We start from the raw sequence: 14,877 nt of genomic DNA on the forward strand, positions 1-14,877 counted from the left end.
CCCTTCTCTCTCTCTCTCACACACACAGTCTGAGAGCAATGGAGGACTCTAAAGCCGGAGGCGGCGGGACAACATCAAAGATTGAGGGAGTTGAATGCGCGGGAGGAAATTGCTGCTCCACCGCGGCGCGGCGGGATGACATCAGAGGCGGGGGGTGTCGGCTCCCGACGTCATGGCCCTACGTGGGGAAACGAACCGGGGGGAAGGTTCTGGCGTGACCGAGGGAAGTTTGGGAATACATTTGCATTGCTTTAAGCGCTTTGACTCGACTTGGGGATTGAGATGTGAACCGGAGTTCAGGCCGTGACTCATGTTTCTCCACGCAGACGTTCAGGGGCGGTCCCGGGACGTGTGCGTTGGCACTTTTTTGTATGAATTTAGCGGTTTCATTACACAGTTTTTCTTCTGTACAACCTCCACGACGACATTTTGTAATGAAAGCATCGATTGTGTTGCCATTTGTCAACAAGAAAAAAACGCTGCCTACCGCCAGGACGAATACAACATCCATATGCTGCCAGTGTAATTTACCAAATCACCGTTGTTATTACTATCTTTCCCAGTCGATTCTCTCCTCATTCGAAGGATTCTGTGAGGGGGGAAAGCAGTGAGAGCAGCTGAGGCACTTTGAAAATGAGCCGAACAAATGAGATCTTGTCAGCGTTGCATTATGTTTCTAATGATGATGACACATGGCTTGTCATGGTGGCCGGGGGGCTTGAGAGGGGGGGGGGCGGCACTCATAGAAGCATATCGACTGTGTGCTACCGGTGACAAAGTGGATAACTGATGCGAGCAGATGGGTTTGCATGAGGTGTGTGGAGCCAACACGCCATCTAGTGGTGGATTCATAGGAGAGACTTTGCATTCATACTCGTATGGTAAAATAAATAAATATATATATGTAAATAAACTACATGCTTTATACCAAAGACACTGTTTCTCAGGCACGGATATAGAAATGCCAGCTCAGAATAAAAGTTTATTAGAAACCAACAAGCGAAAAAGTGGATTGGATCAGTTATGTCACAAACTGTTAAAAATACAGATATTCTGTAGTTGAAAATTAACACAAGGAAGCGAGAAGATTTATAAAAACTCAAAATATTTCCCAGGAATGATAAATCCAGCATAGTATTTCCAGCATCAATGTTCCCTTTTTCTCGCCAACATTTTGGGAATACAGACATTTTACGTGGAATGTAAAATGAAATAAAGTGGCCAAGTGCCGTACGACTTCCCTTGAATTGCTCGTCACAAGTATTACAAAAACAGAAAAACGCGTGTAGAAAGGTTAGAAACTGATCTTACAAAGACATCACGTACAGTATTAAGAGTGTGTGTGTGTCACCATTCAGGACATTATGAGCGGCTTTAAAAGTGCACCATCTTGAAAAGTGGAAAACAACGACAACAGATCCGCACGAGTCCACGCGGTCAACCGCGCCGCCCGTAGCACGCCTCCTGGTAGGAAGTGGCGTTGACTGTGCCGAACATGTCCCTCCTGACAAAAGACAGGAAGTTCTTCAGGGGGCAGAGCGGCTGTTTGGCGCGGCGCTCGTGGGAGCGACAGAAGCTGGCGTGAAACGTCACGTCCTCGCCGTTGTATAGCAACCTGATGAACGGCTCCCCGTCTTTCCCCTTCGCGCCTTTACCGCCGCCTCTCCTCTTCGGACTCTTCCACAGCTCAAAGACCACTCTTGCGGCGAAGCGCGGCAGGTGCGGCTCCTCCAGCCCCAGGGCGCTGAGCAACGGCGCCAAGGTGACGTCGTGCGCCGAGGACAGGGTGAAGACCTCCTCGCCGCCCCCGCGGGCCTGCCGGCCAGCCCCGTTGTCCCTGGCGATGCGCTCCATCCTGGCGGCGGTCCGGTTGAGGTACGGGTACATGGCCAGGACGGCGTACTTGTGGTACAGCCCCGCTTGTCTCCGATCCACCCCGTCGTCCAGCTGCTGTCGGCGGATCACCGCCAACTGCGCCATCGTCAGACACCCGCCGGCGCCCGCGGGGGCGCACGGGAAAGGAATGTCGTGGCACAGCTGGCACAGCAGCGAGTCTATGGGGTTGGCGGCCCGGAGCTGGCGGGTGGGCAGGCCCAACGTCTCCGCCATGTCGGCGTAAGTCCTCTCCAGCTGCGCGTCGCCCACCCGGAGCCGGTACTGCCGCCTCTGCTCCTCCTCCAGGTGGCGGTTCCGGGCGGGGCAGTCGCAGGCGGCGTCGCAGAACAGCGTGCTCCGCTGGTGGCGCGCCGTCACTTTGCTCCAGTCGAAGTCCGGCAGGAAGCCGTGCAGGAAGGCCAGTCCGCTCTGGAGGGTGCGGCTCCTGCCCGTGGTCTCCAGCCACAGCTGGCGGGGCGACCAATCGGGCGGGAGGAGGCGGTGGCGCGCGTAGGCCTGGTGGAGGAGCTGCCCGTTGCGCAGGTGTTGCACCACACCTGCAGGGGGGGGTGGGGGGGGAGAAGTCGCCGATGCATTAAACCAGAAACGCAAACGTGAAAACAGTTTTGAAGCAGACTGTGAAAGTGTGGCTGCCCACCCGTCTGCGTGAGCTCCCCCATCTCGCAGGCGCTGTGGTTGGGCAGACGGGGGACGGAGCCCAGCGGGGGCTCCCAGTGGCCGCGGCCCCCCTGGGCCATGTGGCGGATGAAGGAGTCCAGCAGCTGGTGGGAGGGCTTCCTGAGGGCGGCAGAGGGACACCGGCACTTAAAGACATGGCTGTGGTTCTGACTACAGCCGAGGTGACCCGGAAGAACTCACTTCTGCTCCAACGGTTGTACAAAGTTCCATTTCATTGATGCTGTCGAATTAGCCTACACAACATTATTGCTTCGCCGTTGTTTCAGAATAACGGAATGCGCTTTGTTGCGAGTAATGTGTGTATTTAAACAGTGGCATGTTATCATTAAACAGAACATCTTAATGATTTATTCACTCAAACAAACAGTTTCTTTCTACGTGATATCAGACATTGAGCCCCCCCCCCGTTGAAGCCCGGATGGTATGATCCTTTATCTCATAACTAAGACACTCAGCAGCTTCCTGTTCACAGCTTTTACTTTTGACCTCGGACCTCTTCGTCCTGGTGGATTTAAAGCGTCTCGGCAACACAATATTTTGATATGCAGTCAAAGATAATCTAGAAAATTGGTTTAAAATGCAAATCACAACCTGAAGAGAAAGAACAACACTTTACAGCAAGTGTGATTTTGCTTTAAAAAGAGACTTCACATTTAACATTTAACAATTTCCTAATTTTCAGCAGACATTTTTCCAGGTCAGTGTTGGACAACTTAAACAGATGAACAAATTAAATGGCGTTACTTCACGTGGGTCCAGTTATCTCTTAGTATACATTGTTTGATTCTTCACTACTTTATTGAATACTTAATGACAACCTTCTCTCCTGCACTTCCCGTCTCTACCACCAGGTGTCTCTCTAACACACGTTCATGTGTGTGGGAGGGAATGTGTTAAGATGGAGATGTAAGAGGACGAAATAATGAGTGGCCTTGGGACAAAACACTTGCATAAATACATGTAGGCGCATGCGCGCCACACACACACACACACACACACACACGCACGCACACACGCACACGGGCAGCGAGGGGAGCAGTCATGACCTGATAGATCAGAGATGATTGAAGATTATGGTTTCATTTTTTTTTTTAAGCTGTGGGAGCTGCAGCTCAGCCTGTAGAGATTAAAGGAGCATACAGACACAAACACACACACACACACACACACACACACACACACACACACACACACACACACACACAGTTTCCATAGTTATCACTGGTTTGGGCGTGAAGAAGAAAAGGGGGCCTACTACTTCATCACCTTTAATGCAGGCTTGTTGTGACTGACTGAACGCAGTGAACATCATCTGAAATATGTAGTGCAAATGACGAGGTTTAAACTCAGAGTGTGCGAAGCAAAAATGAAAGTAAAAAACGTAATGGAGAAAGAATAAAACCCCTGACTGAGTCTGTAGTACTGGTGGGAGATCAGGGAAAGGGGGGGATGCTCCCTGCTGAAGAGAGCTCAGTTAACCGCAGACGGAGACAGCGGGTCGGAAAGCTACTGGTGCCAACGCACACACACACACACACACACACACACAGACACACTCCCTGGGCATATGCTGGTGTGGATCACATCTCAGTAATTACAGCCCGGTCTGAATACAAACCACGCTAATCCTGTTACGAGAACACAATGAATATAGAAATAATATTAAATATCAACAAACAAGACAAACAGACACTGTGAGCGCAGCCGTTCTGCGTTCGTCCTCTTATAAACTGAACTTGGTTTCAGAGAGAAGTGTGAGGTTAGCATCGAGCACGCCGCTACCTTGAGCTAAATGCTAACCGCGGCGTGCCACCATGTCACTTCGTTTTCTTCCATTGGCAAAGGAAAACCTGAGCTCTCTTTCTTGTAGGTCTTCACTCTGAGTGAAGTAAATCTCTTAACGCTGCATTCTCTCTGACCAGCACGACTCCTCTGGTCCAATTGACGTCTATGAGAAAATGACTCTTCTTCTCTCTTGATTTATTCCCTCAGTAAACATTGTGAACTTGAGTTTATGGTCTCAATCTCTAGTTTCAAGTCTTCTTCAATAGAGCATGATGTTCATTTAGGAAATGATGGTCCATTTAGAGTCAAACAGACCATAAAGCAGCAGAGGCTTTAGGGCGACGCTGCACGCTGATTGACGGGAGTCAAAACATGGGCTTTATTAAGCAGTAACAGCTGAGTGTGTTATGTGATATAAAATTGTATATTAATAAAGGAATAATAAGTTCAACCTACTGGTGGTTCTGGGGCTAACGCAACGAGGCTTTACTTCCTGAGTAGAGACAATAGTACATCAGTGTACTCAACCTGATTACTGTGCATTTCTGCGTGGACACCAACCTCCACCCTAAGAGGCTTGTGTGCTGCACGGCCTACTTTCAGCTGAAGTCCAAAGATCAAGGGCATTGGACAATGTCCAATAGCTGGACGTACACGGCATCCTCCTGTATTAGTCTGAAGCGCCGCCGAGTGTCACCGGGCCAGCTCTAAAGATTACAGCTGCGTCCAGATGTGGCGAGGCGACGTGGCTGCAGCGGAAAGCTTTGTGCGGAATTAAGTCATTGGATAAGTCTCAACTCCGGTCCGGGGCCGTCACAAAGAATATTAGAGGATTGGTCACAGGGAGTTTATCCCTGAAATTAATTAATTAATTCAATTTAAAAACAAACATCTGACCAAACTAAAAATATTCTGGATTCAAAAACAGCAGTTTGTTGTCGTGCCGCTGTCAGAGAGGCGCGTGCATACATCAGTTGGTGACTACGTGCACGCACAATGTGGGTGTGAAGCCGCTGATTTCGGGGGCGTGCCGGTTTTTAATAAACCAATCAGCCTCCTGAAGGAGCCGCGGAGCCGACAGCAGTGGGAAAAGGACACGGATGAGACTGCGTTATGAATTATATAAGATAGCAACATTAATCTTGTGTGTGTGTGTGTGAGCTTTCCTCTCGTTGCTCAAATCGTGCAAGATAGGGGATGTCAACAACGCTCACATCCTTGCAGGGGGATTAAATCGAGATTGCATTATATTTGGTACGAGGGTCGATGCAACCAGGGAGTCTCAAAAATAAATATATCCATATTCTTTTTACGTTTCCGGAAGGTGTACCTGCTGGCGGAGAGGGTGCAGTCGATGGCCGGTCGCTTGGTTTTGGGGATGTAGTAGAGCGGGGCGCGGTCGCCATGGCGAATCATCACTTGGACGGACAGCAGCTTGTAGTCAGCCGGACTGTGACCTGTCAGAGAAGACTCATAACGTTATGATGCCTAACTGTGTACGTGAAAGGTATCGCTCGTAGTGATGAGCGTAATAGATTATATGAGAATCTGGAATCATTCACCTTATTGTTTTTAACTTTACTGTCTTGGTTCTTGGCAGAAACAATTCAAAGTTAATGCTAATGACTGCTAATTGGTTAGCTGTAAAAAGCTGTTAGCCTGTAGTATGTAAGTAGCATGTAAGTAGCATGCAGCATGCAAGTAGCCTGCAGCATGCAAGTAGCCTGCAGCATGCAAGTAGCCTGCAGCATGCAAGTAGCCTGCAGTACGTAAGTAGCCTGCAGTCGTAAGTAGCCTGTAGTACGTAAGTAGCCTGTAGCATGTAAGTAGCCTGTAGCATGTAAGTAGCATGTAGTATGTAAGTAGCCTGCAGTATGTAAGTAGCATGTAAGTAGCATGCAGTATGTAAGTAGCATGCAGCATGTAAGTAGCATGTAAGTAGCATGCAGCATGCAAGTAGCATGCAGCATGCAAGTAGCATGCAGCATGCAAGTAGCCTGCAGCATGCAAGTAGCCTGCAGCATGCAAGTAGCCTGCAGTACGTAAGTAGCCTGCAGTACGTAAGTAGCCTGCAGTACGTAAGTAGCCTGTAGCATGTAAGTAGCCTGTAGCACGTAAGTAGCATGTAGTATGTAAGTAGCCTGCAGTATGTAAGTAGCATGTAGTATGTAAGTAGCATGTAGTATGTAAGTAGCATGTAGTATGTAAGTAGCATGTCATGTATCGCCATGGCCTGGTTCTATAAAACCGAACCATTCAGTGGGGAAAAGTGCTCAACTTAGGAGCTCGACCTGAGAAATAATGATTGAACAAATCAAACAAATCCACAGCAGCAGCACGAGGAACTAATCCTGTGATTGCGCAAAGAATGGACTGTGGACTGTGAGTGTTTAACAGCAACCCGAGAACAGAAACAGGGACACTTTGAAAACGTTGTGACGCCTGAACAACAAACTGGTTCCCGATTGGATTTTCGATAACTTCTAATCTAAAAGACGAGATGAACCGAGTAAGATTCAATCAGCGTCTCGGGTGGGTGAAGGACGACTGGGCGGTTGGCTCTCACCCTCCCAGGCCTGCTCGGTGCGGTTGGGGGTGTTGCAGTAGCTGTAGGCCTCCAATATGGGGTCGGGCTCCTCGGTGTGAGGCGCCGGGAAAACCCTCTTTCTGCTCTTCGCCGGGGCCGCCGCACCGCCTCCACCCGCCCGCTGGAAGGGCAGCTCCTCCAGCGTGGGAGCGACAGGGATCAGGTTCCCTGTGGGGAGAGAGAGGAACCAAAGTTGGGCGAGAGAGTATGGAAACAAATGTAAGAGAAGTTTCCTGTCAGAATGGAGTTTTTTCACTCTTCTTTGATTGACAGCTGGTTCATCCAATCGCAACCCGGGTCACTTTCTTTCCAGACCCCTTTTCCTACAGTTTCAGACGACGACTTCTCGGATGATTCTGGTTTCTCAAACTATGTGGCGCAGTAGAAGTAGAGTGGAGGCTGATGGGCTACTCGCAGGTATCTGGTCATAAAAGGTATTGAGTGAAATAGTTTAGATATATAATAGATGGTAGAATAAGGGAAGCAATCCCGTCCAAAAACTCTTCCTCTGGAGACATCAACATAGTGCACAGCAATCCATATGATTGTTACTGTATATCAACTTATTGATGGCATGAAAGGTAAACTGAAAATGAAAAGGTAAGATTTTCATTACTATTTTCACTTCATTTCAGTTAGCAACAAAGCGGTGAACCGACTGACTGAGCAACGCTGCTGACTATAATGTGTAATGTGAAGGGATCCGAAATCAGGAGACATTTACAGGCAACAATTGCTAAACGGCACCAAGAAAAGCAAAAAAGGCCAACTGACTAAACGAGTGAAAGGGCTGCTGAAATAAAGACAAAAACAATTCAACTGTAGCTCATCTCCATGTCAACAGCTCTGTACCCAAAAACCCCTCAATGCTTCCAGTGCGTTGCCTGGACACCGATGACCTGTGACCCCCGGCCAAAATGGCCCAATGGGAGCTGAGGTGTTGTGGGAACTGGAAGGCCGAATTCACAAAGAGCCGACTCTGAAGGGGAAAGGAGCTGAACCCACCCGGCCCGATGGCGGGCCCCCTGTCGCCAGCATCGCCCGGCACAAAGAGCTCATGGTTTATCGTTGCTATGACAACACCTCCATTTAAAATCAGCCACACAAGTGTAGGTAAATAGCTACACGCCGTCTCTCTCCCGCCGCCTTGCATTCAGACAGTGATCGCTTTTCCATTTCCTCTTATCAGCGAGACGTACAAATATCAATCAGCTGATGTTTGCTGTGTGCGTTGTGTTTTAACACAGTTTGAAGCAGCAGACATGAGGCCGAGTCCACTGTTACCTCCAGTGTTGGGGCGACAAAACAAGCAATCCAAAAATATATGAACATGACACTGGACAAATATGACGAGGATTTCTCAGTTTTCTTACATTTTACAGACAAAATTATAATCCACAGATGAGTCGCAATGACAAGTCAATTAGTCAGTCATGGATCTGTAACAGTTATTCAAGCAAACAATTAGGTTGTTGCAGCTTTTATATTCAAAAGACTTTTGAATATGTCAACGGGTGCAAACAGCACAACTACTTTTCCCTACTGAACTTCTGGGTACAAAACAACTTACCAATTAAATGATCATAAATGGTTGAGAGATTTATCAATGCTGAAAATAATATTCCTTGGCAGCCCCAAAACTGATTGTTTAATAAAACAGAATCTAACCTTGACCTCGACAAAAGGCAGTGTTCTTTTCAGCTTGTAAGAGAAGTTGATGAATAGTGGATGAATAGTCTTCATAAAACTCAACTTCTCAATCCTCGCTGGTCTCAAGTCAGACGCCGGTCTAAAAGCTGAAGTTCAATAAGCGGTGAAATCCTGGTGAAGACGTATGAAGTCTCCATTACAAAGCCCGTGGATTCCTCTGCATGAACTCACCGCTGAGGAGGAAGAGGAGAAGGTGTGCAGCGCCGGCGGAGACCATTTTCAGACGACTGCTCGGTCCGGGCAACGCAACACTGGAGCCCATTCATTCCACAACCTGTGCCCCCCCCCCAACCCCCCCCCCTCCCCATTACACCAGGCCTTATACACTGCCGCCGCCCACTCCAAGCCAACCTCACACGCACACACCAGCCAAACGTTTGGAGGCCAACGCAGCCACAGTCACCTACACAATGGGGCTGTTGTGGAGCGCATTAACACACACACACACACACACACACACACGCGGCCTGAACACTTATCGGACTTCTCTGTACTGGCACCACTGTAGTTACCAAAACCGAGGGGAGAAGATGACACTAATATTGACACAGGGTAGGTACTGTGTGTGTGAGGAAACCACCCGCACGGGGCGATGCAGCCGGTGACCGTTGCGCAGCACATAAATCCTCTTTGTCATCCAGAGACGGTGGATGTGAATTTCACCGAAATTCATTTCAGAATTGTAAAGTCTTCAATAAAGAGCCAAAATGTCGCAAAAGAGGAAAAGTCAAAGGATCACCAATATAATGTCATTGGTTTAAAAGGCCGGCGGAAAACCAATGACCTCAGGCCCGTTTCCAAGTCAGAACACGTCGGCCTCATTCACAGATCAACAGGAATCTAACGTTTTACTGGGAACACAGAAAACACCGACACTTTCCAAGCAAAAAGTTCCTGAAATGTGCTTGTTTGCCGAGACATTGTCAACGCTATCATTTCATTGGATGATGTAGGTTTACGAGAGAGACAAAAACACAGGCAACCTACAATCACATCCTTCCTCCCCTCATGTTCTCCCAGGACGTGTCCCCTCGCTGGCTGCGCCTGTCCTCCTTGGAGGTGGGGGTGGGGTTGCATGTATGTTTGTGTGTGAAGGAGATTTAGAAGTCTAATTCTATAGGGTTGCTCCCGAGCACCTTGAACACTTCCACCGCACTGAAGTTTCATTTCTCCCTTCGTGCTTCGTTCCCTCACCTGCTCCCACACCCTTGTTCCTCTAATCTCCCTCTAATGAGCACTTCCACTGCAGGAGAGCTCGTCTCCACAGACCCCAGCGCCGGTTTCCTTGCATTCACTGCGGGCTGGCGAGGATACATCGTCTCTAGACAATACCTACAGGAGACGCTGAACAATGACCTGATGGAGGGATGTGGGCGGGGGACACAATTATGTACAGCGAGGCAGATCTGATCTCCCGAGGGTGTTTCAGAGCATCAGGAGTGTACATCGGCTGGTGCTGGATATTAATAGGAAGAAAGCCTACAGATGATTGAGCTTTGTTTTGGTATGAATGGGGTCTCTTTCAATGGGACCACGAAGAAAGGATGTGCAAAGCATGTGCAGCACAAACAAGCACGCAACGTCAACGGAATGGTCGGTTTCCCCTTTCAAATGGAAACGCCGAGGCGAGAGAATGACCATGTTTGGAAGTCAGGCCGAGCCAAAGCGGGGCACTTACAGAACTGCAGGCTCAGGCTGATGATGGCCAGCGCCGCCCCGCCCACCAGCACCAGGAGGAGGAAGCGGTTGCGAGCCAGCATCTCGTCGTGCGATTGGTCCTCGTCCCTGACGGTCAGCCATCCAGATCGCGGCCCATCCCTGCAGGCTGGACACAAACAGTTAGTGAGCTCACACAGCAACGACTGGGTTAGGTGACTAAATGACGCCAAGTGCTAAAATAGTAAGTAGTAAAGAGAACCGAAACGGGTCATACGTTCAGTATATTACTTTTTAATCACAATGAATGAAAACTACCATTAGATTCCCAGTGTCACGTGTGCAGCATCGTAAACAGCCTGGATGCTTTTTCCACGATTAAAGAAAACAGCAGTTATTTATTTCCGTGCAAACTGCGATCAGGGACACGAGGAAAGGAGAAGACTCAAAAAGTGCAGTAAATGTGGCCTCACAATCCAAACCCTATGATTAGGAGCTCTAAAAATACGCGCAGACGATGCTTCACCGCCTCCACATCCCGCCCGGTGCCTTGACGCACAGATACCGATTACAAACGTATGAACACGTCACACGAACATATAAACAAAACGAAAACACGTAATCGAGCGAAGTAAAGACTTATACACACACACACACCTGCCACGTGACGAGTTACGGTTAAGGAGACCGGCTGGTCCCGTTTTTTGTATTTAACATCACGCTATTTTTTTTCCACGTTATTGTCGCGCCGCAAACGCCGGGTCTTTAGCGGGAACGTTCATTCACCGAAAAACACGCAGTCGTCGGGCGAGCGAAGCGACGCCCCGCTGAGCTCCGCGCCACCGGAGGAAAAGTGCCTTAAGTGACGTTAATTTGGCTAACAGTTAGCTACCGCTAGCTACTTAACGTAACGTTCTTTAACCTCGTCCGTTAGCCGAAGGGAGACACCGGGACTAAAGGGACTTCTGCTCACTTCCATTCGTTATCTGTGCGGACTTGTTGCGTGTGTCGCGTGCGCATTGGCGTGCGCTAATGCGTGCGCGTTAATCTGCTGTGCCGCCCCCCCCCCGCCCCCCTGAACGGGCGACCAGCCGGCTCGAGGTATTTAAAACAAACAACAACCGGACCGCCGAGAGAGTCTCCTAAAGTAAGAGCACATCGCGCCCCCGAAGACCCCCAAACCACGACCACCCCTCCGCTTACCTGCGGGAACCGAGAGGCGGAGGACCGACGTTTAAAATACTTGAATCCACCGCTTCGGTTTCTCCGACTGCCGCGACGGAGACCCGGCGTCAAGCCGCTTGTCGTGGAGACGCAAGCGCCACTTCCGGTGGCTGCCTTTCAAAATAAGTTCGCCACGATCTTGTGGCTGAGACATGAAAACGCGATACTTTTGTGTCACAACGGAATATATACGATTGATATATTTATTTATGTGAGTGTATATTTGACTCACATTCATTGTCTTGTAAGGTTTCATATGGAATTTGACAGCTGTTACGTTGCTCTCACCGTACCCACAAATAAATGGACAAAACAATGAAGGATACATACATTTATACATACATTGATCCCTAGATAATGTTTTTTGTTGCTGCTATTTACATTCTTTATGGTGCAAATTAAAAAATGCACTACATGAATGCTATTTACATTCTTTATGGTGCAAATTTAAAAATGCACTACAGGGATGTGCTTCTGTTTTATTTGTTTTGTTTGTCATGCGTTTGTTGTGTTGCAGATGGGATGAAAATGAATTGCGTTGGGCTGCCTTGCGCGTTGCATAATGACACTTTTCCTTGAGTCCTTCAATCCTAATCCATATGTAATAAGCAAAGTTTTGCAGTTCTTTCATGTTGCAGCCACAGGGTTGAAGCTCACAGGATGAACTCATCTGGGATGTAGTCAAATTTGCAATCATGCAAAGCACAGTATATCAACAGATCCCATCCATTGCATCAGTGGCCACATTTTGTCTTCAGAACCATGTCATTAGACGTTACTAATTCTGCTTTTATTTTGAAAACATCACGTGTTCGCACTCTCTCCGTATCTTGACGCACGTGGGAGAAAAGCGAGGCTGCGTCGTGGCGCGTTCAGAATCCCGACCTCACTGCCCCATCTGCTGGACCTGCCAGCGCAGCGCACATGCTGCCTTCACGGCCTCCGCCAGTGGTGCGTTCAAGTGCAGACGACGACGAACGAGACCAATAACCCCGTTCACAAAAATATCACGGTTACATGGAGAGAATAGAAATATTAAAATGTATAATGTGTGTACGAATAACAAGTAAGTTGAGACGGACAGGTTTGTTATTAAAGTGAGTATTACATATACGTATACGTATTATTATTTTTTTTTTTTTAAAGAGTCGTACTCTAGCTCGGTTGGGGAAAAGGCAGCATAGTTTGTTTAAAAGAAAGTTCATGGTTGGTTAAGAAAATAAAATTCTCTTTCAATCTGTCTTAAAAAATGATATCCCACAGTCAGACTGTTTAAATACTATGAGGAGCTTAAAATGTTTCAGTATTATTTGGAATTATTTAGATAAACCAACAGAACAACGCAGGTCCACAGGAAGCTGATACTTGTACGTCGGTCATATCTTGACTGCTTGTGTTATAATTTGTCTTTTGTTCTTTTTAATGATTTATGATCACCAGCAGAAGGAATTTGGTGTGACTGTAAAACAAAATGGAAGAAAACCAAAAACACTCTTTTGGTGGTTTTGATGTCTTTGCCAGAGCCCCAGTTTTCAGTATGCTAAGCTAACCGTCTGCTAACCCTACCGACATATAATGGAGAGGGAGGCTGTGATTGTTCATCAAACTCTCTGCCGGAGTGTGTTAGGATATTAGAAATATCAATATTGAACTCTAATACAATTTGGCTTCGTAGAATAAATTCCAGCAACGGTTTATTGTTCGTTAAACATACGAGGAATTTGGCCTGGTGACAGTAAACGTCGTGCCGCGCTAAAAGATACAAGTTAAAAATAGAAAATATGGAAATTTACAGTAAAACATCATATCGATATGACAGTGCTTTTTAATGCATGTGACAAGTCACCGGACTTCTGGCTCGCGGGGTGATTCTCTCTTCGAAGGCATCGCGTGGCCCCACATTGGCCCCCATGTGGCGTCAGCGGAGCAAGAAGTGGGCCTCAGTCGGTGATTATCGGTGATCGAATCAGGCATCTCACGGGAAGCCCTCGAGCCTTGAGGGGATCATTGTCCATCGCCCCTCCCTCTCCTGCCTGCAGTAATTTCTGAAGGTACGGCGGTCATATGAGCCCAGCTGCCGAACGTGCAACCACTTAACTCATCTCTTTTTCCTTTAATTCCCTCCACTCCGCACCAATGGAAGTCATGGGATGCCCAACCCATGTCATGTCTCTGGTCGATTGGGAATGGCATGCATGTGTGTGCGTGTGTGTGTGTGTGTTTGTGTGCATGTTGAAGACTATAGCTGATAATGTAAATGATTATAAGATCATGTAATATGTAATATTGCTTCTTGTTAAACTAAATTGTAAGTTGCCATTCAGTGCTAAATATGTGATGATGTAATTTTGAGAGAATCCAAATAATGCTCGGCAGCCTTGTGTGTGTGTGTGTTTGTGTGTGTGTGTTGACATCATGAGATTTGCATCAATACTATCAGCCTGCGGACTCTGCATGCCTCGGCTCTTTTTCCCCTCAGTCACGAGTTTCGTCGCTGCACATGAACGGGCGTGATTGTCTAACCTAACATTTCCTACCTGAAAACTGTAGAGTGCGTGAAGGTAAAGTTTTTAAACCCGAGGAGAGAACGAAGTCAGTGCAAAGTGAGGGTGGGCACACGTAAGCAAAGGGCCGGTATCTCTGTAATCAGCGAGGGCCCCGCTCACGTGTCGCCGCCATCAACCCTTCAGCCAGGACACCGGTCAAAGTTCAACTCATTCTTCCACTAGTGCACATAAAAGGTTGTTCCTCCTCGCAAGCAAACCAGCGATTTCGTGACTGCAGAACGACATTTAATCCCTTTCAAATAACAAGCCTGCATTAACACTACATAACACATGGTAAGAGCTCGGTATGAAGGAGACGATTGTTTTATTGACAAAATAAAGAGGCCAGTGGCCCAGACGGTGATTTTAAAAGAGTGTAAAGAGTCTGGTTTAAAATCCCTTACCTTAAGTGTGGCACATTTTGCCATACGTGCGATTACAAATCGATCAAAACAATAATAACCGGTGTTTGTTGGAAGCAGGCCCCAGCGGTCTCCTCATAGCGCCACATGTGGAACTTGCCGGGGATTACTTCCTCACCGAGGGATTCCCTGGATCAATTCCCTTTATAAGGGAGCACCCTAATATGGTCGGCTTGAGGGAAACCTCCACGCTGGACTCAAAGGGAGGGCACCTTGTCAGCTGTGTTCACCGGCTCACATGAACAGCTGCAGCAGACTCGCTTTGTTATTCTTATTTTGAAGCCCGCTGAATTTGCGTTATTTCGTTCCAAGAAGGTACAAATGTGAGTAAACGTGTTAATAATGCAAATCGTACAGTCACACAAGAACAGCG

General features: G+C 47.8%; 1 protein-coding gene across 3 annotated transcripts; it reads right to left on the bottom strand.

The window, feature by feature from the left end:
- Window positions 1-956: 956 nt before the first annotated feature.
- On the bottom strand, window positions 957-11,688 carry pxylp1 (2-phosphoxylose phosphatase 1). 3 transcript variants are annotated; one of them, XM_078107228.1, is made up of 6 exons: window positions 11,516-11,688; window positions 10,335-10,481; window positions 6,926-7,114; window positions 5,690-5,816; window positions 2,534-2,673; window positions 957-2,432 (listed from the first exon to the last, which is right to left on the bottom strand). In XM_078107228.1, exons 2-6 carry the CDS (start codon window positions 10,414-10,416, stop codon window positions 1,438-1,440), a joined length of 1,533 nt encoding a protein of 510 aa, XP_077963354.1. In that variant the 5' UTR covers window positions 10,417-10,481; window positions 11,516-11,688; the 3' UTR covers window positions 957-1,437. The 3 variants fall into 3 exon arrangements, with proteins under 3 accessions (XP_077963354.1, XP_077963357.1, XP_077963350.1); XM_078107231.1 differs by lacking the exon at window positions 11,516-11,688 and adding an exon at window positions 10,970-11,450; XM_078107224.1 differs by lacking the exons at window positions 10,335-10,481; window positions 11,516-11,688 and adding an exon at window positions 8,828-9,035.
- Between the last annotated feature and the right edge of the window lie 3,189 nt (window positions 11,689-14,877).

The sequence above is a fragment of the Gasterosteus aculeatus genome, chromosome 1 (assembly GCF_964276395.1).
Source record: "Gasterosteus aculeatus chromosome 1, fGasAcu3.hap1.1, whole genome shotgun sequence".
NCBI classification, from domain to species: domain Eukaryota; kingdom Metazoa; phylum Chordata; class Actinopteri; order Perciformes; family Gasterosteidae; genus Gasterosteus; species Gasterosteus aculeatus.

Bases quoted from the DNA above. Each gene is read 5' to 3' on its own strand.
- pxylp1 (XM_078107224.1), bottom strand. From the start codon at position 8,918: ATGGGCTCCAGTGTTGCGTTGCCCGGACCGAGCAGTCGTCTGAAAATG. The intron at 5,817-6,925 runs GTGAGAGCCAAC...CTTCTCTGACAG, and splicing joins CACCGAGCAGGCCTGGGAGG to GTCACAGTCCGGCTGACTAC. The intron at 2,433-2,533 runs GTGGGCAGCCAC...CCCCCCCTGCAG, and splicing joins GGGGGAGCTCACGCAGACGG to GTGTGGTGCAACACCTGCGC.